Source organism: Pelodiscus sinensis, chromosome 12 (assembly GCF_052426305.1).
Source record: "Pelodiscus sinensis isolate ZL-2025 chromosome 12, ASM5242630v1, whole genome shotgun sequence".
In the NCBI taxonomy this organism is placed as follows: Eukaryota; Metazoa; Chordata; order Testudines; family Trionychidae; genus Pelodiscus; species Pelodiscus sinensis.
This window is the reverse complement of record NC_143063.1, coordinates 51,949,476-51,974,723: the sequence shown is the minus strand read 5'-3', so window position 1 is coordinate 51,974,723 and position 25,248 is coordinate 51,949,476. Positions and strand designations below refer to the sequence as shown.

Genomic DNA, 25,248 nt, shown 5'->3' with positions numbered 1-25,248 from the left:
GTGCCACCGGTCCTGGCATCCTGTGCTGTGCCCTGCCCTACGGCCCCTGCACCCGGCTCCGTGCCACCGGCCCTGGCGCCCTCCCTACGGCCCCTGCACCCGGCTCCGTGCTACCGGCCCTGGTGCCCTGCACCCGGCTCCGTGCCACCGGCCCTGGCGCCCTCCCTACGGCCCCTGCACCCGGCTCCGTGCTACCGGCCCTGGCGCCCTGCACCCCGCTCCGTGCCACCGGCCCTGGCGCCCTCCCTACGGCCCCTGCACCCGGCTCCGTGCTACCGGCCCTGGCGCCCTCCCTACGGCCCCTGCACCCGGCTCCGTGCTACCGGCCCTGGCGCCCTCCCTACGGCCCCTGCACCCGGCTCCGTGCTACCGGCCCTGGCGCCCTCCCTACGGCCCCTGCACCCGGCTCCGTGCCACCGGCCCTGGCGCCCTCCCTACGGCCCCTGCACCCGGCTCCGTGCCACCGGCCCTGGCGCCCTCCCTACGGCCTCTGCACACGGCTCCGTGCTACCGGCCCTGGGGCCCTCCCTACGGCCCCTGCACCCGGCTCCGTGCCACCGGCCCTGGCGCCCTCCCTACGGCCTCTGCACACGGCTCCGTGCTACCGGCCCTGGCGCCCTCCCTACGGCCCCTGCACCCGGCTCCGTGCTACCGGCCCTGGCGCCCTCCCTTCGGCCCCTGCACCCGGCTCCGTGCTACCGGCCCTGGCGCCCTCCCTACGGCCCCTGCACCCGGCTCCGTGCCACCGGCCCTGGCGCCCTCCCTACGGCCTCTGCACCCGGCTCCGTGCTACCGGCCCTGGCGCCCTCCCTACGGCCCCTGCACCCGGCTCCGTGCCACCGGCCCTGGCGCCCTCCCTACGGCCCCTGCACCCGGCTCCGTGCTACCGGCCCTGGCGCTCTGCACCCAGCTCCGTGCCACCGGCCCTGGCGCCCTCCCTACGGCCCCTGCACCTGGCTCCGTGCTACCGGCCCTGGCACCCTGCGCTGCGCCCTGCCCTACGGCCCCTGCACCCGGCTCCGTGCTACCAGCCCTGGCGCCCTCCCTACGGCCCCTGCACCCGGCTCCGTGCTACCGGCCCTGGCGCCCTGCGCTGCGCCCTGCCCTACGGCCCCTGCACCCGGCTCCGTGCTACCAGCCCTGGCGCCCTCCCTACGGCCCCTGCACCCGGCTCCGTGCTACCAGCCCTGGCGCCCTGCCCTACGGCCCCTGCACCCGGCTCCGTGCTACCAGCCCTGGCGCCCTGCCCTACGGCCCCTGCACCCGGCTCCGTGCCACCGGCCCTGGCACCCTGTCCTACGGCCCCTGCACCCGGCTCCGTGCCACCGGCCCTGGCGCCCTCCCTACGGCCCCTGCACCCGGCTCCGTGCTACCGGCCCTGGCGCCCTCCCTACGGCCCCTGCACCCAGCTCCGTGCCACCGGCCCTGGCGCCCTCCCTACGGCCCCTGCACCCGGCTCCGTGCTACCAGCCCTGGCGCCCTCCCTACGGCCCCTGCACCCGGCTCCGTGCTACCGGCCCTGGCGCCCTGCGCTGCGCCCTGCCCTACGGCCCCTGCACCCGGCTCCGTGCTACCAGCCCTGGCGCCCTCCCTACGGCCCCTGCACCCGGCTCCGTGCCACCGGCCCTGGGGCCCTGCGCTGCGCCCTGCCCTACGGCCCCTGCACCCGGCTCCGTGCCACTGGCCCTGGCACCCTGTGCTACGGCCCAAGTGCCATACCCACGGGCCAAGCCCAGAGTAGCCCTGGTGCCAGCACGCCCAGTTCCTGCCACTTGCTGTGAAATCCAGGAAACCCCCACCCCTGCCAGGCCCCCCCAGACCGGGCGCCAACTGCTGGGAAAGTCACTGACCCCACCAAGGTCAGGCCGTGGGCTGGGATAAAAGCAGAGAGTGAGCCCCAGCTGCCAGCACCTTGCACCGGGACTCGGAGCTGTCGCCTGAGCAGAGCCCCCCAGGAAAATGTGGTGAGTGCGGGTGCCTAGTGGTGTCCAGCGGGGGCGTCTCCGCCCGCCAGGCCCGCGCCCAGTGCCCCACGGGGGCGTCTCCGCCCGCCAGGCCCGCGCCCAGTGCCCCACGGGGGCGTCTCCGCCCGCCAGGCCCGCGCCCAGTGCCCCACGGGGGCGTCTCCGCCCGCCAGGCCCGCGCCCAGTGCCCCACGGGGGCGTCTCCGCCCGCCAGGCCCCCGCCCAGTGCCCCACGGGGGCGTCTCCCCCCGCCAGGCCCTCGCCCAGTGCCCCACGGGGGCGTCTCCCCCCGCCAGGCCCGCGCCCAGTGCCCCACGGGGGCGTCTCCCCCCGCCAGGCCCCCGCCCAGTGCCCCACGGGGGCGTCTCCCCCCGCCAGGCCCGCGCCCAGTGCCCCACGGGGGCGTCTCCCCCCGCCAGGCCCGCGCCCAGTGCCCCGCGGGGGCGTCTCCCCCCGCCAGGCCCCCGCCCAGTGCCCCGCGGGGGCGTCTCCGCCCGCCAGGCCCCCGCCCAGTGCCCCACGGGGGCGTCTCCCCCCGCCAGGCCCCCGCCCAGTGCCCCACGGGGGCGTCTCCCCCCGCCAGGCCCCCGCCCAGTGCCCCACGGGGGCGTCTCCCCCCGCCAGGCCCGCGCCCAGTGCCCCACGGGGGCGTCTCCCCCCGCCAGGCCCGCGCCCAGTGCCCCGCGGGGGCGTCTCCCCCCGCCAGGCCCCCGCCCAGTGCCCCACGGGGGCGTCTCCCCCCGCCAGGCCCGCGCCCAGTGCCCCGCGGGGGCGTCTCCCCCCGCCAGGCCCCGCCCAGTGCCCCACGGGGGCGTCTCCCCCCGCCAGGCCCGCGCCCAGTGCCCCGCGGGGGCGTCTCCCCCCGCCAGGCCCGCGCCCAGTGCCCCGCGGGGGCGTCTCCGCCCGCCAGGCCCCCGCCCAGTGCCCCACGGGGGCGTCTCCCCCGCCAGGCCCCGCCCAGTGCCCCACGGGGGCGTCTCCCCCCGCCAGGCCCCCGCCCAGTGCCCCACGGGGGCGTCTCCCCCCGCCAGGCCCCCGCCCAGTGCCCCGCGGGGGCGTCTCCCCCCGCCAGGCCCGCGCCCAGTGCCCCACGGGGGCGTCTCCCCCCGCCAGGCCCGCGCCCAGTGCCCCGCGGGGGCGTCTCCCCCGCCAGGCCCGCGCCCAGTGCCCCACGGGGGCGTCTCCCCCCGCCAGGCCCGCGCCCAGTGCCCCGCGGGGGCGTCTCCGCCCGCCAGGCCCCGCCCAGTGCCCCACGGGGGCGTCTCCCCCTGCCAGGCCCCCGCCCAGTGCCCCGCGGGGGCGTCTCCCCCCGCCAGGCCCGCGCCCAGTGCCCCGCGGGGGCGTCTCCCCCCGCCAGGCCCGCGCCCAGTGCCCCGCGGGGGCGTCTCCCCCCGCCAGGCCCGCGCCCAGTGCCCCGCGGGGGCGTCTCCCCCCGCCAGGCCCGCGCCCAGTGCCCCACGGGGGCGTCTCCCCCCGCCAGGCCCCCGCCCAGTGCCCCACGGGGGCGTCTCCCCCGCCAGGCCCGCGCCCAGTGCCCCGCGGGGGCGTCTCCGCCCGCCAGGCCCCCGCCCAGTGCCCCGCGGGGGCGTCTCCCCCCGCCAGGCCCGCGCCCAGTGCCCCACGGGGGCGTCTCCCCCCGCCAGGCCCGCGCCCAGTGCCCCGCGGGGGCGTCTCCGCCCGCCAGGCCCGCGCCCAGTGCCCCGCGGGGGCGTCTCCGCCCGCCAGGCCCGCGCCCAGTGCCCCGCGGGGGCGTCTCCGCCCGCCAGGCCCCCGCCCAGTGCCCCGCGGGGGCGTCTCCGCCCGCCAGGCCCCCGCCCAGTGCCCCGCGGGGGCGTCTCCCCCCGCCAGGCCCGCGCCCAGTGCCCCGCGGGGGCGTCTCCGCCCGCCAGGCCCCCGCCCAGTGCCCCGCGGGGGCGTCTCCCCCCGCCAGGCCCGCGCCCAGTGCCCCGCGGGGGCGTCTCCCCCCGCCAGGCCCGCGCCCAGTGCCCCGCGGGGGCGTCTCCCCCCGCCAGGCCCGCGCCCAGTGCCCCGCGGGGGCGTCTCCCCCCGCCAGGCCCGCGCCCAGTGCCCCGCGGGGGCGTCTCCCCCCGCCAGGCCCGCGCCCAGTGCCCCGCGGGGGCGTCTCCCCCCGCCAGGCCCGCGCCCAGTGCCCCGCGGGGGCGTCTCCCCCCGCCAGGCCCGCGCCCAGTGCCCCGCGGGGGCGTCTCCCCCCGCCAGGCCCGCGCCCAGTGCCCCGCGGGGGCGTCTCCCCCCGCCAGGCCCGCGCCCAGTGCCCCGCGGGGGCGTCTCCCCCCGCCAGGCCCGCGCCCAGTGCCCCACGGGGGCGTCTCCGCCCGCCAGGCCCCGCCCAGTGCCCCGCGGGGGCGTCTCCGCCCGCCAGGCCCCCGCCCAGTGCCCCGCGGGGGCGTCTCCCCCCGCCAGGCCGCGCCCAGTGCCCCGCGGGGGCGTCTCCCCCCGCCAGGCCCGCGCCCAGTGCCCCGCGGGGGCGTCTCCCCCCGCCAGGCCCGCGCCCAGTGCCCCGCGGGGGCGTCTCCCCCGCCAGGCCCGCGCCCAGTGCCCCGCGGGGGCGTCTCCCCCCGCCAGGCCCGCGCCCAGTGCCCCGCGGGGGCGTCTCCCCCCGCCAGGCCCGCGCCCAGTGCCCCGCGGGGGCGTCTCCCCCGCCAGGCCCCCGCCCAGTGCCCCGCGGGGGCGTCTCCCCCCGCCAGGCCCCCGCCCAGTGCCCCGCGGGGGCGTCTCCCCCCGCCAGGCCCGCGCCCAGTGCCCCACGGGGGCGTCTCCCCCCGCCAGGCCCGCGCCCAGTGCCCCGCGGGGGCGTCTCCCCCCGCCAGGCCCGCGCCCAGTGCCCCACGGGGGCGTCTCCCCCGCCAGGCCCGCGCCCAGTGCCCCACGGGGGCGTCTCCCCCGCCAGGCCCCGCCCAGTGCCCCACGGGGGCGTCTCCCCCCGCCAGGCCCGCGCCCAGTGCCCCGCGGGGGCGTCTCCCCCCGCCAGGCCCGCGCCCAGTGCCCCGCGGGCGTCTCCCCCCGCCAGGCCCGCGCCCAGTGCCCCGCGGGGGCGTCTCCCCCTGCCAGGCCCCCGCCCAGTGCCCCGCGGGGGCGTCTCCGCCCGCCAGGCCCCCGCCCAGTGCCCCGCGGGGGCGTCTCCCCCCGCCAGGCCCGCGCCCAGTGCCCCGCGGGGGCGTCTCCCCCCGCCAGGCCCGCGCCCAGTGCCCCACGGGGGCGTCTCCCCCCGCCAGGCCCGCGCCCAGTGCCCCGCGGGCGTCTCCCCCGCCAGGCCCGCGCCCAGTGCCCCGCGGGGGCGTCTCCCCCCGCCAGGCCCGCGCCCAGTGCCCCGCGGGGGCGTCTCCCCCCGCCAGGCCCGCGCCCAGTGCCCCACGGGGGCGTCTCCCCCCGCCAGGCCCGCGCCCAGTGCCCCGCGGGGGCGTCTCCCCCCGCCAGGCCCCGCCCAGTGCCCCGCGGGGGCGTCTCCCCCCGCCAGGCCCCCGCCCAGTGCCCCGCGGGGGCGTCTCCCCCCGCCAGGCCCGCGCCCAGTGCCCCACGGGGGCGTCTCCCCCCGCCAGGCCCGCGCCCAGTGCCCCGCGGGGGCGTCTCCCCCCGCCAGGCCCGCGCCCAGTGCCCCGCGGGGGCGTCTCCGCCCGCCAGGCCCCCGCCCAGTGCCCCACGGGGGCGTCTCCCCCCGCCAGGCCCGCGCCCAGTGCCCCACGGGGGCGTCTCCCCCCGCCAGGCCCCCGCCCAGTGCCCCACGGGGGCGTCTCCCCCCGCCAGGCCCCCGCCCAGTGCCCCGCGGGGGCGTCTCCCCCCGCCAGGCCAGCGCCCAGTGCCCCACGGGGGCGTCTCCCCCCGCCAGGCCCCCGCCCAGTGCCCCGCGGGGGCGTCTCCCCCCGCCAGGCCCCCGCCCAGTGCCCCGCGGGGGCGTCTCCCCCCGCCAGGCCCGCGCCCAGTGCCCCACGGGGGCGTCTCCGCCCGCCAGGCCCGCGCCCAGTGCCCCACGGGGGCGTCTCCCCCCGCCAGGCCCGCGCCCAGTGCCCCACGGGGGCGTCTCCCCCCGCCAGGCCCGCGCCCAGTGCCCCACGGGGGCGTCTCCCCCCGCCAGGCCCCCGCCCAGTGCCCCACGGGGGCGTCTCCCCCCGCCAGGCCCCCGCCCAGTGCCCCACGGGGGCGTCTCCGCCCGCCAGGCCCCCGCCCAGTGCCCCACGGGGGCGTCTCCCCCCGCCAGGCCCGCGCCCAGTGCCCCACGGGGGCGTCTCCCCCCGCCAGGCCCCCGCCCAGTGCCCCACGGGGGCGTCTCCCCCCGCCAGGCCCCCGCCCAGTGCCCCGCGGGGGCGTCTCCCCCCGCCAGGCCCGCGCCCAGTGCCCCGCGGGGGCGTCTCCGCCCGCCAGGCCCGCGCCCAGTGCCCCGCGGGGGCGTCTCCCCCCGCCAGGCCCCCGCCCAGTGCCCCGCGGGGGCGTCTCCCCCCGCCAGGCCCGCGCCCAGTGCCCCGCGGGGGCGTCTCCGCCCGCCAGGCCCGCGCCCAGTGCCCCACGGGGGCGTCTCCCCCCGCCAGGCCGGCGCCCAGTGCCCCGCGGGGGCGTCTCCCCCCGCCAGGCCGGCGCCCAGTGCCCCACGGGGGCGTCTCCCCCCGCCAGGCCCGCGCCCAGTGCCCCGCGGGGGCGTCTCCGCCCGCCAGGCCCGCGCCCAGTGCCCCACGGGGGCGTCTCCCCCCGCCAGGCCCGCGCCCAGTGCCCCGCGGGGGCGTCTCCGCCCGCCAGGCCCGCGCCCAGTGCCCCACGGGGCGTCTCCCCCGCCAGGCCGGCGCCCAGTGCCCCACGGGGGCGTCTCCCCCCGCCAGGCCCGCGCCCAGTGCCCCGCGGGGGCGTCTCCCCCCGCCAGGCCCCCGCCCAGTGCCCCACGGGGGCGTCTCCCCCGCCAGGCCCGCGCCCAGTGCCCCACGGGGGCGTCTCCCCCCGCCAGGCCCGCGCCCAGTGCCCCGCGGGGGCGTCTCCGCCCGCCAGGCCCGCGCCCAGTGCCCCACGGGGGCGTCTCCCCCCGCCAGGCCCCCGCCCAGTGCCCCGCGGGGGCGTCTCCCCCCGCCAGGCCCCCGCCCAGTGCCCCGCGGGGGCGTCTCCCCCCGCCAGGCCCGCGCCCAGTGCCCCGCGGGGGCGTCTCCCCCCGCCAGGCCCGCGCCCAGTGCCCCGCGGGGGCGTCTCCCCCGCCAGGCCCCCGCCCAGTGCCCCACGGGGGCGTCTCCCCCCGCCAGGCCCCCGCCCAGTGCCCCACGGGGGCGTCTCCCCCCGCCAGGCCCCCGCCCAGTGCCCCGCGGGGGCGTCTCCGCCCGCCAGGCCCCCGCCCAGTGCCCCACGGGGGCGTCTCCCCCCGCCAGGCCCCCGCCCAGTGCCCCACGGGGGCGTCTCCCCCCGCCAGGCCCCCGCCCAGTGCCCCACGGGGCGTCTCCGCCCGCCAGGCCCCCGCCCAGTGCCCCACGGGGGCGTCTCCCCCCGCCAGGCCCCGCCCAGTGCCCCACGGGGGCGTCTCCCCCCGCCAGGCCCCCGCCCAGTGCCCCGCGGGGGCGTCTCCCCCCGCCAGGCCCCCGCCCAGTGCCCCGCGGGGGCGTCTCCCCCCGCCAGGCCCGCGCCCAGTGCCCCGCGGGGGCGTCTCCCCCCGCCAGGCCCCCGCCCAGTGCCCCACGGGGGCGTCTCCGCCCGCCAGGCCCCCGCCCAGTGCCCCACGGGGGCGTCTCCCCCCGCCAGGCCCCCGCCCAGTGCCCCACGGGGGCGTCTCCCCCCGCCAGGCCCCCGCCCAGTGCCCCGCGGGGGCGTCTCCCCCTGCCAGGCCCGCGCCCAGTGCCCCACGGGGGCGTCTCCGCCCGCCAGGCCCCCGCCCAGTGCCCCACGGGGGCGTCTCCCCCCGCCAGGCCCGCGCCCAGTGCCCCACGGGGGCGTCTCCCCCCGCCAGGCCCCCGCCCAGTGCCCCACGGGGGCGTCTCCCCCCGCCAGGCCCCCGCCCAGTGCCCCACGGGGGCGTCTCCCCCCGCCAGGCCCCCGCCCAGTGCCCCACGGGGGCGTCTCCCCCCGCCAGGCCCCGCCCAGTGCCCCGCGGGGGCGTCTCCCCCGCCAGGCCCCCGCCCAGTGCCCCACGGGGGCGTCTCCGCCTGCCAGGCCCGCGCCCAGTGCCCCACGGGGGCGTCTCCGCCTGCCAGGCCCCCGCCCAGTGCCCCACGGGGCGTCTCCCCCCGCCAGGCCCCCGCCCAGTGCCCCGCGGGGGCGTCTCCGCCTGCCAGGCCCCGCCCAGTGCCCCACGGGGGCGTCTCCCCCCGCCAGGCCCCCGCCCAGTGCCCCACGGGGGCGTCTCCCCCCGCCAGGCCCCGCCCAGTGCCCGCGGGGGCGTCTCCGCCTGCCAGGCCCCGCCCAGTGCCCCACGGGGGCGTCTCCCCCCGCCAGGCCCGCGCCCAGTGCCCCGCGGGGGCGTCTCCCCCGCCAGGCCCGCGCCCAGTGCCCCGCGGGGGCGTCTCCGCCTGCCAGGCCCCGCCCAGTGCCCCACGGGGGCGTCTCCGCCTGCCAGGCCCCGCCCAGCTCCCGTCCCTGGCAGCAGGGCTGCAATCACCGGGCCCTAGCACCTGGCTGGGGGAGCTGGCTTCTGCTGTGACCCTGCCGGGAGGAAGCTCACTGCTCCGGCTTGCCCGACCCGCGGGGCTGGTGGCTCACAGCGGCTCCTTTCCCGGCAGGGCGCCCGTGCTGCTGGTCACCAGCTTGCTCTGGGTGGCTCTTGCCTCCACCCACACCAGCCTCAGCAACGGTACAGGGCAGGGGGCGGGGGGGCACTGGGAAAGCGGAGGGGTGCCCAGTAGAGGGAGGGGTGCCCAGTAGGGGGAGGGGTTAGGAGGCCATGGGGCAGGGAGGGGCACTGGGAAAGCGGAGGGGTGCCCAGTAGGGGGAGGGGTCGGTTCCATGGGGCAGGGAGGGACACTGGGAAGGAGGAGGGGTGCCCAGTAGGGGAAGGGTCAGGGGGCCAGTAGGCAGGGAGGGGCACTAGGAAGGCGGAGGGGTGCCCAGTAGGGAGGGGGGCCATGGGGCAGGGAGGGGTGCCCAGTAGGGGAAGAGTTAGGGGCCAGTAGGCGGGGAGGGGCTCTAGGAAGGCGGGGAGGGGTGCCCAGTAGGAGAGGGGTCGGGTGGCCCGGGGAGGGGTGGAGGGGGGAGGGGTCGGGGGGCCGTGGGGCAGGGAGGGGTGAGGGGAGGGGTCGGGGGCCGTGGGGTGGGGAGGGGCACTGGGGCGGGGAGGGGTGCCCAGTAGGGGAGGGGTCGGGGGCCGTGGGGCGGGGAGGGGCCGTGGGGCGGGGAGGGGTCGGGGGGCCGTGGGGCAGGGAGGGGTGCCCAGTAGGGGAGGGGTCGGGGGCCGTGGGGCGGGAGGGGCCCGGGGCCGTGGGGCAGGGAGGGGTGCCCAGTAGGGGAGGGGTCGGGGGCCGTGGGGCGGGGAGGGGTGCCCAGTAGGGGAGGGGTCGGGGGCCGTGGGACGGGGAGGGGGCTGGGAGGGGTCGGGGGGTGGGGGCGGGGGGGGCCGTGGGGGCGGGGAGGGGTGCCCAGTAGGGAAGGGGTCGGGGGCTGTGGGGCGGGGAGGGGCACTGGGAAGGGGTCGGGGGCCGTGGGGCAGGGAGGGGTGCCCAGTAGGGGAGGGGTCGGGGCCGTGGGGCAGGGAGGGGTGCCCAGTGGGGGGGGCGGGGCAGTGGGGGGGAGGGGCACTGGGAAGGGGTCGGGGGCCGTGGGGCAGGGAGGGGTGCCAGTAGGGGAGGGGTCGGGGGCCGTGGGGCAGGGAGGGGTGCCCAGTAGGGGGTCAGGCCGTGGGGCAGGGAGGGGCACTGGGAAGGGGTCGGGGGGCCATGGGGCAGGGAGGGGTGCCCAGTAGGGGAGGGGTCGGGGGCCGTGGGGCGGGGAGGGGTGCCCAGTAGGGGGTCGGGGCCGTGGGGCAGGGAGGGGTGCCCAGTAGGGGAGGGGTCGGGGGCCGTGGGGCGGGGAGGGGCACTGGGAAGGGGTGGGGGGGCCGTGGGGCAGGGAGGGGTGCCCAGTAGGGGAGGGGTCGGGGGCCGTGGGGCAGGGAGGGGTGCCCAAGGGGGGGATCGGGGGCCGTGGGGCAGGGACGGGCATGGGAAGGGTCCAGGGAGCCGTGGGGCAGGGAGGGGTGCCCAGTAGGGGAGGTGGGGGCGTGGGGCAGGAGGGGTGCCCAGTAGGGGAGGGGTCGGGGGCCGTGGGGCGGGGAGGGGCACTGGGAAGGGGTCGGGGGCCGTGGGGCGGGGAGGGGTGCCCAGTAGGGAAGGGGTCGGGGGCTGTGGGGCGGGGAGGGGCACTGGAAGGGGTGGGGCCGTGGGGCAGGGAGGGGTGCCCAGTAGGGGAGGGGTCGGGGGCCGTGGGGCTGGGAGGGTGAAGTAGGGGGGTCGGGGGCCGTGGGGCAGGGAGGGGCACTGGGAAGGGGTCGGGGGGCCGTGGGGCAGGGAGGGGTGCCCAGTAGGGGAGGGGTCGGGGGCCGTGGGGCAGGGAGGGGTGCCCAGTAGGGGGGGGTCGGGGGCCGTGGGGCAGGGAGGGGCACTGGGAAGGGGTCGGGGGGCCATGGGGCAGGGAGGGGTGCCCAGTAGGGGAGGGGTCGGGGGCCGTGGGGGCGGGGAGGGGTGCCCAGTAGGGGAGGATCCGGGGCCGTGGGGCGGGGAGGGGCACTGGGAAGGGGTCGGGGGCCGTGGGGCAGGGAGGGGTGCCCAGTAGGGGAGGGGTCGGGGGCCGTGGGGCAGGGAGGGGTGCCAGTGGGGGGGATCGGGGGCCGTGGGGTGGGGACGGGCACTGGGAAGGGGTCGGGGGCCGTGGGGCAGGGAGGGGTGTGGGGAGGGAGTCGGGGGCCGTGGGGCGGGGAGGGGTGCCCAGTAGGGGAGGGGTCGGGGGCCGTGGGGCGGGGAGGGGCACTGGGAAGGGGTCGGGGGCCGTGGGGCGGGGAGGGGTGCCCAGTAGGGAAGGGGTCGGGGGCTGTGGGGCGGGGAGGGGCACTGGGAAGGGGTCGGGGGGCCGTGGGGCAGGGAGGGGTGCCCAGTAGGGGAGGGGCCGGGGGCCGTGGGGCAGGGAGGGGTGCCCAGTAGGGGGGGTCGGGGGCCGTGGGGCAGGGAGGGGCCTGGGAAGGGTCGGGGGGCCGTGGGGCAGGGAGGGGTGCCCAGTAGGGGAGGGGTCGGGGGCCGTGGGGCAGGGAGGGGTGCCCAGTAGGGGGGGTCGGGGGCCGTGGGGCAGGGAGGGGCACTGGGAAGGGGTCGGGGGGCCATGGGGCAGGGAGGGGTGCCCAGTAGGGGAGGGGTCGGGGGCCGTGGGGCGGGGAGGGGTGCCCAGTAGGGGAGGGGTCGGGGGCCGTGGGGCGTGAGGGTGCCCAGTAGGGGAGGGGTTGGGGGCTGTGGGGCGGGGAGGGGTGCCCAGTAGGGGAGGGGTCGGGGGCCGTGGGGCGGGGAGGGGGCATGGGAAGGGCCAGTGGCCGTGGGGCAGGGAGGGGTGCCAGTATGGGAGGGGTCGGGGGCCGTGGGGCGGGGAGGGGCACTGGGAAGGGGTCGGGGGCCGTGGGGCGGGGAGGGGCACTGGGAAGGGGTCGGGGGCCGTGGGGCAGGGACAAGGGGAGGGGTCGGGGGCCGTGGGGCGGGGAGGGGCACTGGGAAGGGGTCGGGCGCCGTGGGGCAGGGCGGGGTGCCCAGTAGGGGAGGGGTCGGGGGGCCGTGGGGCAGGGAGGGGTGCCCAGTAGGGGAGGGGTCGGGGGCCGTGGGGCGGGGAGGGGCACTGGGAAGGGGTCGGGGGGCCGTGGGGCAGGGGGGTCGGGGGCCGTATGGCAGGGAGGGGCACTGGGAAGGGGTCGGGGGCCGTGGGGCGGGGAGGGGCACTGGGAAGGGGTCGGGGGCCGTGGGGCAGGGAGGGGGGCCCAGTAGGGGGGATCGGGGGGCCGTGGGGCGGGGAGGAGCACTGGGAAGGGGTCGGGGGCCGTGGGGCAGGGAGGGGGCCCAGCGGGGGAGGGGTCGGGGGCCGTGGGGCGGGGAGGGGTGCCCAGTAGGGGAGGGGTCGGGGCCGTGGGGCGGGGGGGCAGCACTGGGAAGGGGTCGGGGGCCGTGGGGCGGGGAGGGGCACTGGGAAGGGGTCGGGGGCCGTGGGGCGGGCAGGGGCACTGGGAAGGGGTCGGGGCCGTGGGGCGGGGAGGGGCACTGGGAAGGGGTCGGGGGCCGTGGGGTGGGGAGGGGCACTGGGAAGGGGTCGGGGGCCGTGAAGGCAGGGAGGGGTGCCCAGTAGGGGGGGTCGGGGGCCGTGGGGCGGGGAGGGGCACTGGGAAGGGGTCGGGGGCCGTGGGGCAGGGAGGGGGCCCAGTAGGGGGGTCGGGGGCCGTGGGGCGGGGAGGGGCACTGGGAAGGGGTCGGGGGCCGTGGGGCAGGGAGGGGTGCCCAGTAGGGGGGGTCGGGGGCCGTGGGGCGGGGAGGGGCACTGGGAAGGGGTCGGGGGCCGTGGGGCAGGGAGGGGTGCCCAGTAGGGGGGTCGGGGGCCGTGGGGCGGGGAGGGGTGCCCAGTAGGGGAGGGGTCGGGGGCCGTGGGGCGGGGAGGGGTGCCCAGTAGGGGGGGGTCGGGGGCCGTGGGGCGGGGAGGGGTGCCCAGTAGGGGGGGGGTCGGGGGCCGTGGGGCGGGGAGGGGTGGCGGGGGTCGGGGGCCGTGGGGCGGGGAGGGGTGCCCAGTAGGGGGGGTCGGGGGCCGTGGGGCGGGGAGGGGTGCCCAGTAGGGGGGGTCGGGGGCCGTGGGGCGGGGAGGGGGTGCCCAGTAGGGGGGGTCGGGGGCCGTGGGGCGGGGAGGGGTGCCCAGTAGGGGGGGGGTCGGGGGCCGTGGGGCGGGGAGGGGCACTGGGAAGGGGTCGGGGGGCCGTGGGGCAGGGAGGGGTGCCCAGTAGGGGGGGTCGGGGGCCGTGGGGCGGGGAGGGGTGCCCAGTAGGGGGGGGGTCGGGGGCCGTGGGGCGGGGAGGGGTGCCCAGTAGGGGGGGGGGTCGGGGGCCGTGGGGCGGGGAGGGGTGCCCAGTAGGGGGGGGTGGGGGGCCGTGGGGCGGGGAGGGGTGCCCAGTAGGGGGGGTCGGGGGCCGTGGGGCGGGGAGGGGCACTGGGAAGGGGTCGGGGGCCGTGGGGCGGGGAGGGGTGCCCAGTAGGGGGGGGGTCGGGGGCCGTGGGGCGGGGAGGGGTGCCCCGGCGGGGGGGGTCGGGGGCCGTGGGGCGGGGAGGGGTGCCCAGTAGGGGGGGGGTCGGGGGCCGTGGGGCGGGGAGGGGTGCCCAGTAGGGGGGGTCGGGGGCCGTGGGGCGGGGAGGGGTGCCCAGTAGGGGGGGTCGGGGGCCGTGGGGCGGGGAGGGTGCCCGGTAGGGGGGTCGGGGGCCGTGGGGCGGGGAGGGGTGCCCAGTAGGGGAGGGGCCGTGGGGCGGGGAGGGGTGCCCAGTAGGGGGGTCGGGGGCCGTGGGGTGGGGAGGGTGCCCGTGGGGGGGTCGGGGGCCGTCGTGAGGAAGATGCCCAGCAAGGGGTCGGGGCCGTGGGGCGGGGAGGGGTGCCCAGTGTGGGGCGTGGGCATGGAGGGGTGCCCAGTGGGGTCGGGGGGCGGGGCGGGAGGGGTGCCAATAGAAGTCGGGGGCCGTGGGGCCAGGGAGGGGTGCCCAGGGGGGGGTCGGGGGCCGTGGGGCGGGGAGGGGTGCCCAGTGGGGGGGTCGGGGGCCGTGGGGCGGGAGGGGGTGCCCAGTAGGGGAGGGGTCGGGGGCCGTGGGGCGGGGAGGGGTGCCCAGTAGGGAGGGGGTCGGGGGCCGTGGGGCGGGGAGGGGTGCCCAGTAGGGGAGGGGTCGGGGGGCCGTGGGGCGGGGAGGGGTGCCCAGTAGGGGAGGGGTCGGGGGGCCGTGGGGCGGGGAGGGGTGCCCAGTAGGGGAGGGGTCGGGGGCCGTGGGGCGGGGAGGGGTGCCCAGTAGGGGGGTCGGGGGCCGTGGGGCGGGGAGGGGTGCCCAGTAGGGGAGGGGTCGGGGGCCGTGGGGCGGGGAGGGGTGCCCAGTAGGGGAGGGGTCGGGGGCCGTGGGGCGGGGAGGGGTGCCCAGTAGGGGGGGGGGCGGGGGGCCGTGGGGCGGGGGTGTCCAGTAGGGGGGGGTCGGGGGGGGCCGTGGGGCGGGGAGGGGTGCCCAGTAGGGGGGGTCGGGGGCCGTGGGGCGGGGAGGGGTGCCCAGTAGGGGGGGTCGGGGGCCGTGGGGCGGGGAGGGGTGCCCAGTAGGGGGGGGGGGTCGGGGGCCGTGGGGCGGGGAGGGGTGCCCAGTAGGGGGGGTCGGGGGCCGTGGGGCGGGGAGGGGTGCCCAGTGGGGGGGGTCGGGGGCCGTGGGGCGGGGAGGGGTGCCCAGTAGGGGGGGGGTCGGGGGCCGTGGGGCGGGGAGGGGTGCCCAGTAGGGGGGGGTCGGGGGCCGTGGGGCGGGGAGGGGTGCCCAGTGGGGGGGGTCGGGGGCCGTGGGGCGGGGAGGGGTGCCCAGTAGGGGGGGTCGGGGGCCGTGGGGCGGGGAGGGGTGCCCAGTGGGGGGGGGGGCCGTGGGGGCCGGGGGGCGGGGAGGGGTGCCCAGTGGGGGGGTCGGGGGCCGTGGGGCGGGGAGGGGTGCCCAGTGGGGGGGGTCGGGGGCCGTGGGGCGGGGAGGGGTGCCCAGTAGGGGGGGGGGGGTCGGGGGCCGTGGGGCGGGGAGGGGTGCCCAGTAGGGGGGGGTCGGGGGGCCGTGGGGGGGGGCGGGGAGGGGTGCCCAGTAGGGGGGGGGTCGGGGGCCGTGGGGCGGGGAGGGGTGCCCAGTAGGGGGGGGTCGGGGGCCGTGGGGCGGGGAGGGGTGCCCAGTGGGGGGGTCGGGGGCCGTGGGGCGGGGAGGGGTGCCCAGTGGGGGGGGTCGGGGGCCGTGGGGCGGGGAGGGGTGCCCAGTAGGGGGGGGGGTCGGGGGCCGTGGGGCGGGGAGGGGTGCCCCGTGGGGGGGTCGGGGGCCGTGGGGCGGGGAGGGGTGCCCAGTAGGGGGGGTCGGGGGCCGTGGGGGGGGGAGGGGTGCCCAGTAGGGGGGGGGTCGGGGGCCGTGGGGCGGGGAGGGGTGCCCAGTAGGGGGGGGGTCGGGGGCCGTGGGGCGGGAGGGGTGCCCAGTAGGGGGGGGGTCAGGGGGGCCGTGGGGCGGGGAGGGGTGCCCAGTGGGGGGGTCGGGGGGCCGTGGGGCGGGGAGGGGTGCCCAGTGGGGGGGGTCGGGGGCCGTGGGGCGGGGAGGGGTGCCCAGTAGGGGGGGTCGGGGGCCGTGGGGCGGGGAGGGGTGCCCAGTAGGGGGGTCGGGGGCCGTGGGGCGGGGAGGGGTGCCCAGTGGGGGGGGTCGGGGGCCGTGGGGCGGGGAGGGGTGCCCAGTAGGGGGGGTCGGGGGCCGTGGGGCGGGGAGGGGTGCCCAGTAGGGGGGGTCGGGGGCCGTGGGGCGGGGAGGGGTGCCCAGTAGGGGGGGGGTCGGGGGCCGTGGGGCGGGGAGGGGTGCCCAGTAGGGGGGGGGTCGGGGGCCGTGGGGCGGGGAGGGGTGCCCAGTGGGGGGTCGGGGGCCGTGGGGCGGGGAGGGGTGCCCAGTGGGGGGGGTCGGGGGCCGTGGGGCGGGGAGGGGTGCCCAGTGGGGGGGTCGGGGGCCGTGGGGCGGGGAGGGGTGCCCAGTGGGGGGGTCGGGGGCCGTGGGGCGGGGAGGGGTGCCCAGTGGGGGGGTCGGGGGCCGTGGGGCGGGGAGGGGTGCCCAGTGGGGGGGGTCGGGGGCCGTGGGGCGGGGAGGGGTGCCCAGTAGGGGGGGATCGGGGGCCGTGGAGGCGGGGAGGGGTGCCCAGTGGGGGGTCGGGGGCCGTGGGGCGGGGAGGAGTGCCCAATAGGGGGGGCCGGGGGCGGGAGGGGTGCAGTGGGGTCGGGGGCCGTGGGGGAGGGAGGGGTGCAGTGGGGGGTCGGGGGCGTGGGGCGGGGAGGGGTGCCCAGTAGGGGGGGGGGGTCTGGGGCGGGAGGGGTGCCCAGTAGGGGGTCGGGGGCCGTGGGGCGGGGAGGGGTGCCCAGTGGGGGGGTCGGGGGCCGGGGCGGGGAGGGGTGCCCAGTAGGGGGGTCGGGGGCCGTGGGGCGGGGAGGGGGTGGTAGGAGGGGGGGGCTCGGGGGGGGGCCGTGGGGCGGGGAGGGGTGCCCAGTGGGGGGGTCGGGGGCCGTGGGGGGGGGAGGGGAGGTCAGGGGGGGGGGGGAGGGGTGCCCAGTGGGGGGGGTCGGGGGCCGTGGGGCGGGGAGGGGTGCCCAGTAGGGGGGGTCGGGGGCCGTGGGGCGGGAGGGGTGCCCAGTAGGGGGGGTCGGGGGCCGTGGGGCGGGGAGGGGTGCCCAGTAGGGGGAGTCGGGGGCCGTGGGGCGGGGAGGGGTGCCCAGTGGGGGGGGTCGGGGGCCGTGGGGCGGGGAGGGGTGCCCAGTAGGGGGGGGGTCGGGGGCCGTGGGGCGGGGAGGGGTGCCCAGTGGGGGGGTCGGGGGCCGTGGGGCGGGGAGGGGTGCCCAGTGGGGGTCGGGGGCCGTGGGGCGGGGAGGGGTGCCCAGTGGGGGGTCGGGGGCCGTGGGGCGGGGAGGGGTGCCCAGTGGGGGGGGTCGGGGGCCGTGGGGCGGGGAGGGGTGCCCAGTGGGGGGGCGGGGGCCGTGGGGCGGGGAGGGGTGCCCAGTAGGGGGGTCGGGGGCCGTGGGGCGGGGAGGGGTGCCCAGTGGGGGGGGTCGGGGGCCGTGGGGCGGGGAGGGGTGCCCAGTAGGGGGGGTCGGGGGCCGTGGGGCGGGGAGGGGTGCCCAGTGGGGGGGGTCGGGGGCCGTGGGGCGGGGAGGGGTGCCCAGTGGGGGGGTGGGGGCCGTGGGGCGGGGAGGGGTGCCCAGTGGGGGGTCGGGGGCCGTGGGGCGGGGAGGGGTGCCCAGTGGGGGGTGGGGCCGTGGGGCGGGGAGGGGTGCCCAGTAGGGGGGGTCGGGGGCCGTGGGGCGGGGAGGGGTGCCCAGTGGGGGGGGTCGGGGGCCGTGGGGCGGGGAGGGGTGCCCAGTGGGGGGGGTCGGGGGCCGTGGGGCGGGAGGGGTGCCCAGTGGGGGGGTCGGGGGCCGTGGGGCGGGGAGGGGTGCCCAGTGGGGGGTCGGGGGCCGTGGGGCGGGGAGGGGTGCCCAGTGGGGGGGGTCGGGGGCCGTGGGGCGGGGAGGGGTGCCCAGTAGGGGGGGTCGGGGGCCGTGGGGCGGGGAGGGGTGCCCAGTAGGGGGGTCGGGGGCCGTGGGGCGGGGAGGGGTGCCCAGTAGGGGGGGGTCGGGGGCCGTGGGGCGGGGAGGGGTGCCAGTGGGGGGGGTCGGGGGCCGTGGGGCGGGGAGGGGTGCCCAGTGGAGGGGTCGGGGGCCGTGGGGGCGGGGGAGGGGTGCCCAGTGGGGGGGTCGGGGGCCGGGGGCGGGGAGGGGTGCCCAGTGGGGGGGGGTCCCGGGGCCGTGGGGGCGGGGAGGGGTGCCCAGTGAGAAGTCAGGGGCCGTGGGGCGGGGAGGGGTGCCCAGTAGGGGGGAGGGGCGTGGGGCGGTGGGGTGCCCAGTGGGGGGGGTCGGGGGCCGTGGGGCGGGTGCCCGTGGGGGGGTCAGGAGCCGTGGGGCGGGGGGTGCAGTGGGGAGTCAGGCCGTGGGGCGGGGAGGGGCCCAGTGGGGTCGGGGGCCGTGGGGCGGGAGGGGTGCCCAGGGGGGGGTGGGGGGAGGGGTGGGGGGGTCGGGGGCCGTGGGGCGGGGAGGTGCCCAGTGGGGGGGTCGGGGGCCGTGGGGCGGGGAGGGGTGCCCAGTGGGGGGGGTCGGGGGCCGTGGGGCGGGGAGGGGTGCCCAGTGGGGGGGTCGGGGGCCGTGGGGCGGGGAGGGGTGCCCAGTGGGGGGGTCGGGGGCCGTGGGGCGGGGAGGGGTGCCCAGTGGGGGGGTCGGGGGCCGTGGGGCGGGGAGGGGTGCCCAGTGGGGGGGTCGGGGGCCGTGGGGCGGGGAGGGGGTGCCCAGTGGGGGGGGTCGGGGGCCGTGGGGCGGGGAGGGGTGCCCAGTGGGGGGGTCGGGGGCCGTGGGGCGGGGAGGGGTGCCCAGTGGGGGGGGGTCGGGGGCCGTGGGGCGGGGAGGGGTGCCCAGTGGGGGGGTGGGGGGCCGTGGGGCGGGGAGGGGTGCCCAGTGGGGGGGGTCGGGGGCCGTGGGGCGGGGAGGGGTGCCCAGTGGGGGGGGTCGGGGGCCGTGGGGCGGGGAGGGGTGCCCAGTGGGGGGGTCGGGGGCCGTGGGGCGGGGAGGGGTGCCCAGTGGGGGGGGTCGGGGGCCGTGGGGCGGGGAGGGGTGCCCAGTGGGGGGGGTCGGGGGCCGTGGGGCGGGGAGGGGTGCCCAGTGGGGGGGGTCGGGGGCCGTGGGGCGGGGAGGGGTGCCCAGTGGGGGGGTCGGGGGCCGTGGGGCGGGGAGGGGTGCCCAGGGGGGGGGTCGGGGGCCGTGGGGCGGGGAGCCGTGCCCAGTGGGGGGTCGGGGGCCGTGGGGTGGGGAGGGGTGCCCAGTGGGGGGGGTCGGGGGCCGTGGGGCGGGGAGCCATGCTAAGGGGTCTCTCCTTGCCTCAGGCCAGGACTGCCCGGCCCCCGAGGGCATCGCGCAGGGGCAGGCAGAGCACCTGGCCCGCTACCAGTGTGACCCCCACTACCGGCTGCGCAGCCGTGGCGACGGTGAGACGTGCCCCCCCGCAGAGCCCCCCCCACGGGGGACAGGCCCTCCCCTCCCCTCCCTCTCGGGGATCTATGCAGGCCCCCAAGAAGATGTGCATGGGGCCCCGCCCCCAGGGGATACACATAGGGGTCTCCGAGGGGCCAGGCGTGGGGCCCCGCCCCCCAGGGGATACACATAGGGGTCCCCGAGGGGATACGCGTGGGGCCCCGCCCCCCAAGGGGATACACATAGGGGTGCCCGGGGCCATTCGTGGGGCCCCGCCCCCCAAGGGGATACACATAGGGGTCTCCGAGGGGCCAGGCGTGGGGCCCCGCCCCCAGGGGATACACATAGGGATCTCCGAGGGGCCATGCATAGGGCCCTGCCCCCCAAGGGGATACACATAGGGGTGTCCGAGGGGCCATGCGTGGGGCCCCGCCCCCCCAAGGGGACACACATAGGGGTCTCCGAGGGGCCATGCATAGGGCCCTGCCCCCCAAGGGGATACACATAGGGGTCTCCGAGGGGCCATGCATAGGGCCCTGCCCCCCAAGGGGATACACATAGGGGTGCCCGAGGGGCCATTCGTGGGGCCCCGCCCCCCAAGGGGATACACATAGGGGTCTCCGAGGGGCCATGCATAGGGCCCTGCCCCCCAAGGGGATACACATAGGGGTCTCCGAGGGGCCATGCATAGGGCCCTGCCCCCAAGGGGATACACATAGGGGTCTCCGAGGGGCCATGCATAGGGCCCTGCCCCCCAAGGGGATACACATAGGGGTCTCCGAGGGGCCAGGCGTGGGGCCCCGCCCCCCAAGGGGATACACATAGGGGTCCCCGAGGGGATACGCGTGGGGCCCCGCCCCCCCAAGGGGATACACATAGGGGTGCCCGAGGGGCCATTCGTGGGGCCCCGCCCCCCAAGGGGATACACATAGGGGTCCCCGAGGGGATACGCGTGGGGCCGCCCCCCAGGGGATACACATAGGGGTGCCCGAGGGGCCATTCGTGGGGCCCCGCCCCCCAGGGGATACACATAGGGGTCTCCGGGGGCCATGCATAGGGCCCTGCCCCCCAAGGGGATACACATAGGGGTCTCCGAGGGGCCATGCATAGGGCCCTGCCCCCAAGGGGATACACATAGGGGTCTCCGAGGGGCCATGCATAGGGCCCTGCCCCCAAGGGGATACACATAGGGATCTCCGAGGGGCCATGCGTGGGGCCCCGCCCCCCAAGGGGACACACATAGGGGTCTCCGAGGGGCCATGCATAGGGCCCTGCCCCCCAAGGGGATACACATAGGGGTCCCCAAGGGGCCATTCGTGGGGCCTCGCCCCCCCCAAGGGGATACACATAGGGGTGTCCGAGGGGCCAGGCGTGGGGCCCCGCCCCCCAAGGGGACACACATAGGGGTCTCCGAGGGCCAGGCGTGGGGCCCTGCCCCCCAGGGGATACACATAGGGGTCTCCGAGGGGCCAGGCAGGGGGCCCTGCCCCCCAGGGACACACATAGGGGTGTCCAAGGGGCCAGGCGTGGGGCCCCGCCCCCCAGGGGACACACATAGGGGTCTCCGAGGGGCCAGGCGTGGGGCCCTGCCCCCCAAGGGGATACACATAGGGGTCTCCGAGGGGCCAGGCGTGGGGCCCTGCCCCCAAGGGGACACACATAGGGGTCTCCGAGGGGCCGGGCGTGGGGCCCCGCCCCCCCAGGGGATACACATAGGTGTGTCCGAGGGGCCAGGCGTGGGGCCCCGCCCCCCAAGGGGACACACATAGGGATCTCCGAGGGGCCATGCGTGGGGCCTCGCCCCCCCAAGGGGATACACATAGGGGTCTCCGAGGGGCCATGCGTGGGGCCCCGCCCCCCAGGGGACACACATAGGGGTGTCCGAGGGGCCAGGCGTGGGGCCCCGCCCCCCCAGGGGATACACATAGGGGTGTCCGAGGGGCCAGGCATGGGGCCCTGCCCTCCAAGGGGACACACATAGGGGTGTCCGAGGGGCCAGGCGTGGGGCCCTGCCCCCCAGGGGATACACATAGGGGTGTCCGAGGGGGCCAGGCGTGGGGCCCTGCCCCCCAAGGGGATACACATAGGGGTCCCCGAGGGGATACGCGTGGGGCCTCGCCCCCACAAGGGGATACACATAGGGGTGTCCGAGGGGCCAGGCGTGGGGCCCTGCCCCCCAAGGGGATACACATAGGGGTCTCCGAGGGGCCAGGCGTGGGGCCCCGCCCCCCAAGGGGACACACATAGGGGTCTCCGAGGGGCCAGGCGTGGGGCCCCGCCCCCCAAGGGGACACACATAGGGGTCTCCGAGGGGCCAGGCGTGGGGCCCTGCCCTCCAAGGGGACACACATAGGGGTCTCCGAGGGGCCAGGCGTGGGGCCCTGCCCTCCAAGGGGACACACATAGGGGTCTCCGAGGGGCCAGGCGTGGGGCCCCGCCCTCCAAGGGGACACACATAGGGGTCTCCGAGGGGCCATGCGTGGGGCCCCGCCCCCCAAGGGGACACACATAGGGGGTCTCCGAGGGGCCAGGCGTGGGGCCCCGCCCCCCAAGGGGACACACATAGGGGTCTCCGAGGGGCCAGGCGTGGGGCCCCGCCCTCCAAGGGGACACACATAGGGGTCTCCGAGGGGCCAGGCGTGGGGCCCCCCCCCCCAGGGGGACACACATAGGGGTCTCCGAGGGGCCAGGCGTGGGGCCCCGCCCCCCAAGGGGACACACATAGGGGTCTCCGAGGGGCCAGGCGTGGGGCCCCGCCCTCCAAGGGGACACACATAGGGGTGTCCGAGGGGCCAGGCGTGGGGCCCCGCCCCCCAAGGGGACACACATAGGGGTCCCCGAGGGGCCATTCGTGGGGCCCCGCCCCCCAAGGGGACACACATAGGGGTGTCCGAGGGGCCAGGCGTGGGGCCCCGCCCCCCAAGGGGACACACATAGGGGTCCCCGAGGGGCCATTCGTGGGGCCCCGCCCCCCAAGGGGATACACATAGGGGTCTCCGAGGGGCCAGGCGTGGGGCCCCGCCCCCCAAGGGGACACACATAGGGGTGTCCGAGGGGCCAGGCGTGGGGCCCTGCCCCCCAAGGGGACACACATAGGGGTGTCCGAGGGGCCAGGCGTGGGGCCCCGCCCCCCAAGGGGATACACATAGGGGTGTCCGAGGGGCCAGGCGTGGGGCCCCGCCCCCCAAGGGGACACACATAGGGGTCCCCGAGGGGCCATTCGTGGGGCCCCGCCCCCCAAGGGGATACACATAGGGGTCTCCGAGGGGCCAGGCGTGGGGCCCCGCCCCCCAAGGGGACACACATAGGGGTGTCCGAGGGGCCAGGCGTGGGGCCCCGCCCCCCAAGGGGATACACATAGGGGTCTCCGAGGGGCCAGGCGTGGGGCCCCGCCCCCCAAGGGGACACACATAGGGGTCTCCGAGGGGCCAGGCGTGGGGCCCCGCCCCCCAAGGGGACACACATAGGGGTCTCCGAGGGGCCAGGCGTGGGGCCCCGCCCCCCAAGGGGACACACATAGGGGTCTCCGAGGGGCCATGCGTGGGGCCCCGCCCCCCAAGGGGACACACATAGGGGTCTCCGAGGGGCCAGGCGTGGGGCCTTGCCCGGGGCTGGCCCTGACTGGTCTCGCCCGCAGGCCTGTACCGATGTCACCAGCGGGGCGTGTGGGTGAACGAAGCAGCGGGAGAGGAGCTGCCCGTGTGTGAGCCAGGTGAGGGGGGGGGTCTGCAAGCCGAGGGCAGGAAGCCTCTGCTCTCCCATTGGCCCCGGCGCTGGGGCTGCCGCAGACAGGCCCAGGCCACGGCCCCTGCTGCCCCGTGGCTGGTGCTGGTCCCTCGGCCCCAGGCTCACGTGGGTCTCTGCCCTCGCCAGTGTGCGGGAAGCCCGCCAACCCGGCCCTCCCGGTGCAGCGCATCATCGGCGGCACCATGGCGGCCAAGGACAGCTTCCCCTGGCAGGCCCGGCTGCTGAGCCGCCACAACCACACGGCGGGCGCCACGCTCCTCAGCGACCAGTGGCTGCTGACCACGGGCCAGAACCTGTTCCTGGGCCACAGCGCCAACGCCTCGCTGGAGGAGATCGCCCCCACCCTCCGGCTGCTCCTGGGCCGGGGCTCGCCGGCCGGGCCCGTGCAGCGCATCGTCCTGCACCCCCAGTTCCCGGGGGCCGTGGACCTGGCCCTGCTCCAGCTCAAGGACAAGGTGCCCCTCGGGGAGGCCGTGATGCCCATCTGCCTGGCCCAGCAGGACTACGCCCAGGCGGGCCGGGTGGGCTACGTCTCGGGCTGGGGCCTGAACGCCCTCCTGGAGCAGCCCACGCACCTCAAGTACGTCATGCTGCCTGTGGCCGCCAGCAGCAGCTGCCAGGAGTACTACCGGGCGCACGTCCCGCAGCCGCTGCTCAACAACCACACCTTCTGCGTCGGCATGAGCCAGTGGCGGGAGGCCACCTGCCTCGGGGACGCCGGCGGCGCCTTCGCCGTCCACGACCCTGAGGACGACACGTGGTACGCGGCCGGGATCCTCAGCTTTGACCGCAGCTGCCGGGCTACCAAGTACGGCGTCTACGTGCGGGTGCTCAGTGTCCTGGACTGGATCCAGGAGACCACGGGCATCCATTGAGCCCCGCCCCGGGCACCGCCCTGAGCAATAAAGCCCTCTCCTCTGCCGGCTGCTGGCACTCGTCGCTCCCACGGGGGGCCTGTGGCACGCGCCTGCTCCCCGTCCTGCCCCCCTCGGGTCCCCGGCTCCTTCCTGCGCCCACGGAGAGATGCAAGGAGCTCCCTGCCTCCGAGCCAGGCCCCTGCGGGGGCTGTCGTGCACAGTGGGGAGCGGGAGCAATGGGTCCCAGGGGCGGGTGGGGGTCCAGGGCCGCTCGCTGCAACGGGCTGACAATGGCCAAGGCCTTGTCCTCGCGGCACAGCTCTCCGTGCAGCCGGGGCGCGCTTTGCTCTTTACACCAGCCGGGGGACACTGAGGCCACGGGGAGGTGCCCGGGCCCTGGCCCTGCGCACGGGGAGGATGCTGTGGGCGGGGCCAGGCTGGCGGCTTGGGAAGGCAGCACCTCCCCTGCCAAGCCCCTGTGAGCACCCGGCTCTGGGGCTGGGGGCCAGGGGGCCGGGCCCGAGAGGCCAACGTGCAGAGCGGCTGGGGGAGCCGGGCGCCTCCCTCCCCCTCCGTGCAGGGTGGCAGCGCACGGCCGGGGTGTGTCAGAGCCTGTCCCCCTCACACTGAGTCCAGCCCTGGCCCCGCCCCCCCACTGAGTCTGGCTCTGCCCCCCCGACACTGATTCTGCCCCCCGCGAGTCTTGCCCTGCCCCCCTGACACTGAGCTCCCCCCTCCTCTGTTTCTGAACCCCCCCCCCCGGTCTGGCCCTGCCCCTCTGACATTAGTCCGCCCCACCCCACTGAGTCTGGCTCTGCCCTCTGACACTGAGCCCCCCCCCAGAGTCCGGCCCCACCCCTCCACTGAGTCTGGCTTTGCCCCCCCCCTCCAACTGAGCCCACCCCCTCCATTGAGTCCAACCCTGCTCCCCCTCTTCCGACACCGAGCCCCCCTCTGTCCCCTTCCCTCCAACACTGAGCATCCGCCCCCACTGGCCCTGTCCCCCCTCCTCTGACACTGAGCCCTGCTCTGCCCCCCTCCTCCGACAGTGTGCCCCCCTCACTGAGCCTGCCCCCCCCCACACTGAGTCCAGCCCTGCCTTCTCTCCCCCGACACTGAGCCCCACCCCACACTGAGCTCCGCCCCGTGTGACGGGCCGGGCCAGGTCTGGGCACAGCTGAGGGCATCCGCTCAGGGCGAATTGCTCAAACTTGGGGTTCCGTACAGCTCTAGACTGGAGACCTTCCAAACAGGCCACACACCGGTCACACCGAGCGCTGCAGCTGCCGATCCGGCCAGCAGGAACCTCACGAGCAAAACCCCTCGGACACCCAGCTCTCCCTGTGCCCCACTCAGCCCCAGGCCTAACACAGGGGAGGGGTTCTCGGACCCATCTCACCCACCCCCATGCCAAGAAACCAGCCACCAGTCCCAGTCAATTTACACTCTGGATCCCACCCACACACCACGCTGGGCCAGTCCTTCAGCATCTACCACCTAGAGCTTTATTACGAAGAAAGAAAAGCCTGAGAGTGAGGTTGAGGAGAATCCGTCACCTGCATCGACTCTCCCAGTTCTCGACACAGGCTCGTAGCAGGGACGTTCTAGCTCCTGGCTTACAAGTCTCTGGTTACATCCTATGTCAACACGGGTCCACGGTTCTTCCCGGCTCGTGGTTCCTGCGAGGCTGCCTTGGGGATCGAGAGCTGAGCTGAAGACCAAGATGGAGGGTGCCACATGGCGCTTATAGACCTCTCCTGGCATCTTCTTGGGCAGCAGGTCACCTGGCCCACGGCCTCTCCCTGTGCTCCCTGCTGGTAGCTCTTCGGTATCAGTCACATTCCTGAGGTGTGTACTGGCACCTAGAGACCCACTGTCTCCTCGCTAGTAGCCGAGCCAGCGGCTGCGCATCCCTGCAGAGGCCATGTTTATAACTGCACATACAGCGAGCACACAAGCACATGGATAGCACATATAGAACCAGGAGAACACAAGCTTTCCT

General features: G+C 79.5%; 1 protein-coding gene across 3 annotated transcripts; it reads left to right on the top strand.

The window, feature by feature from the left end:
• Window positions 1–1,815: 1,815 nt before the first annotated feature.
• LOC149523756 (haptoglobin-like) lies at window positions 1,816–23,315 on the top strand. 3 transcript variants are annotated; one of them, XM_089781580.1, is made up of 5 exons: window positions 1,820–1,964; window positions 8,663–8,733; window positions 18,555–18,656; window positions 22,280–22,354; window positions 22,516–23,315. In XM_089781580.1, exons 1-5 carry the CDS (start codon window positions 1,960–1,962, stop codon window positions 23,262–23,264), a joined length of 1,002 nt encoding a protein of 333 aa, XP_089637706.1. In that variant the 5' UTR covers window positions 1,820–1,959; the 3' UTR covers window positions 23,265–23,315. The 3 variants fall into 3 exon arrangements, with proteins under 3 accessions (XP_089637708.1, XP_089637707.1, XP_089637706.1); XM_089781582.1 differs by lacking the exon at window positions 18,555–18,656 and having other exon boundaries at window positions 1,816–1,964; XM_089781581.1 differs by lacking the exon at window positions 22,280–22,354 and having other exon boundaries at window positions 1,816–1,964.
• Window positions 23,316–25,248: the final 1,933 nt, after the last annotated feature.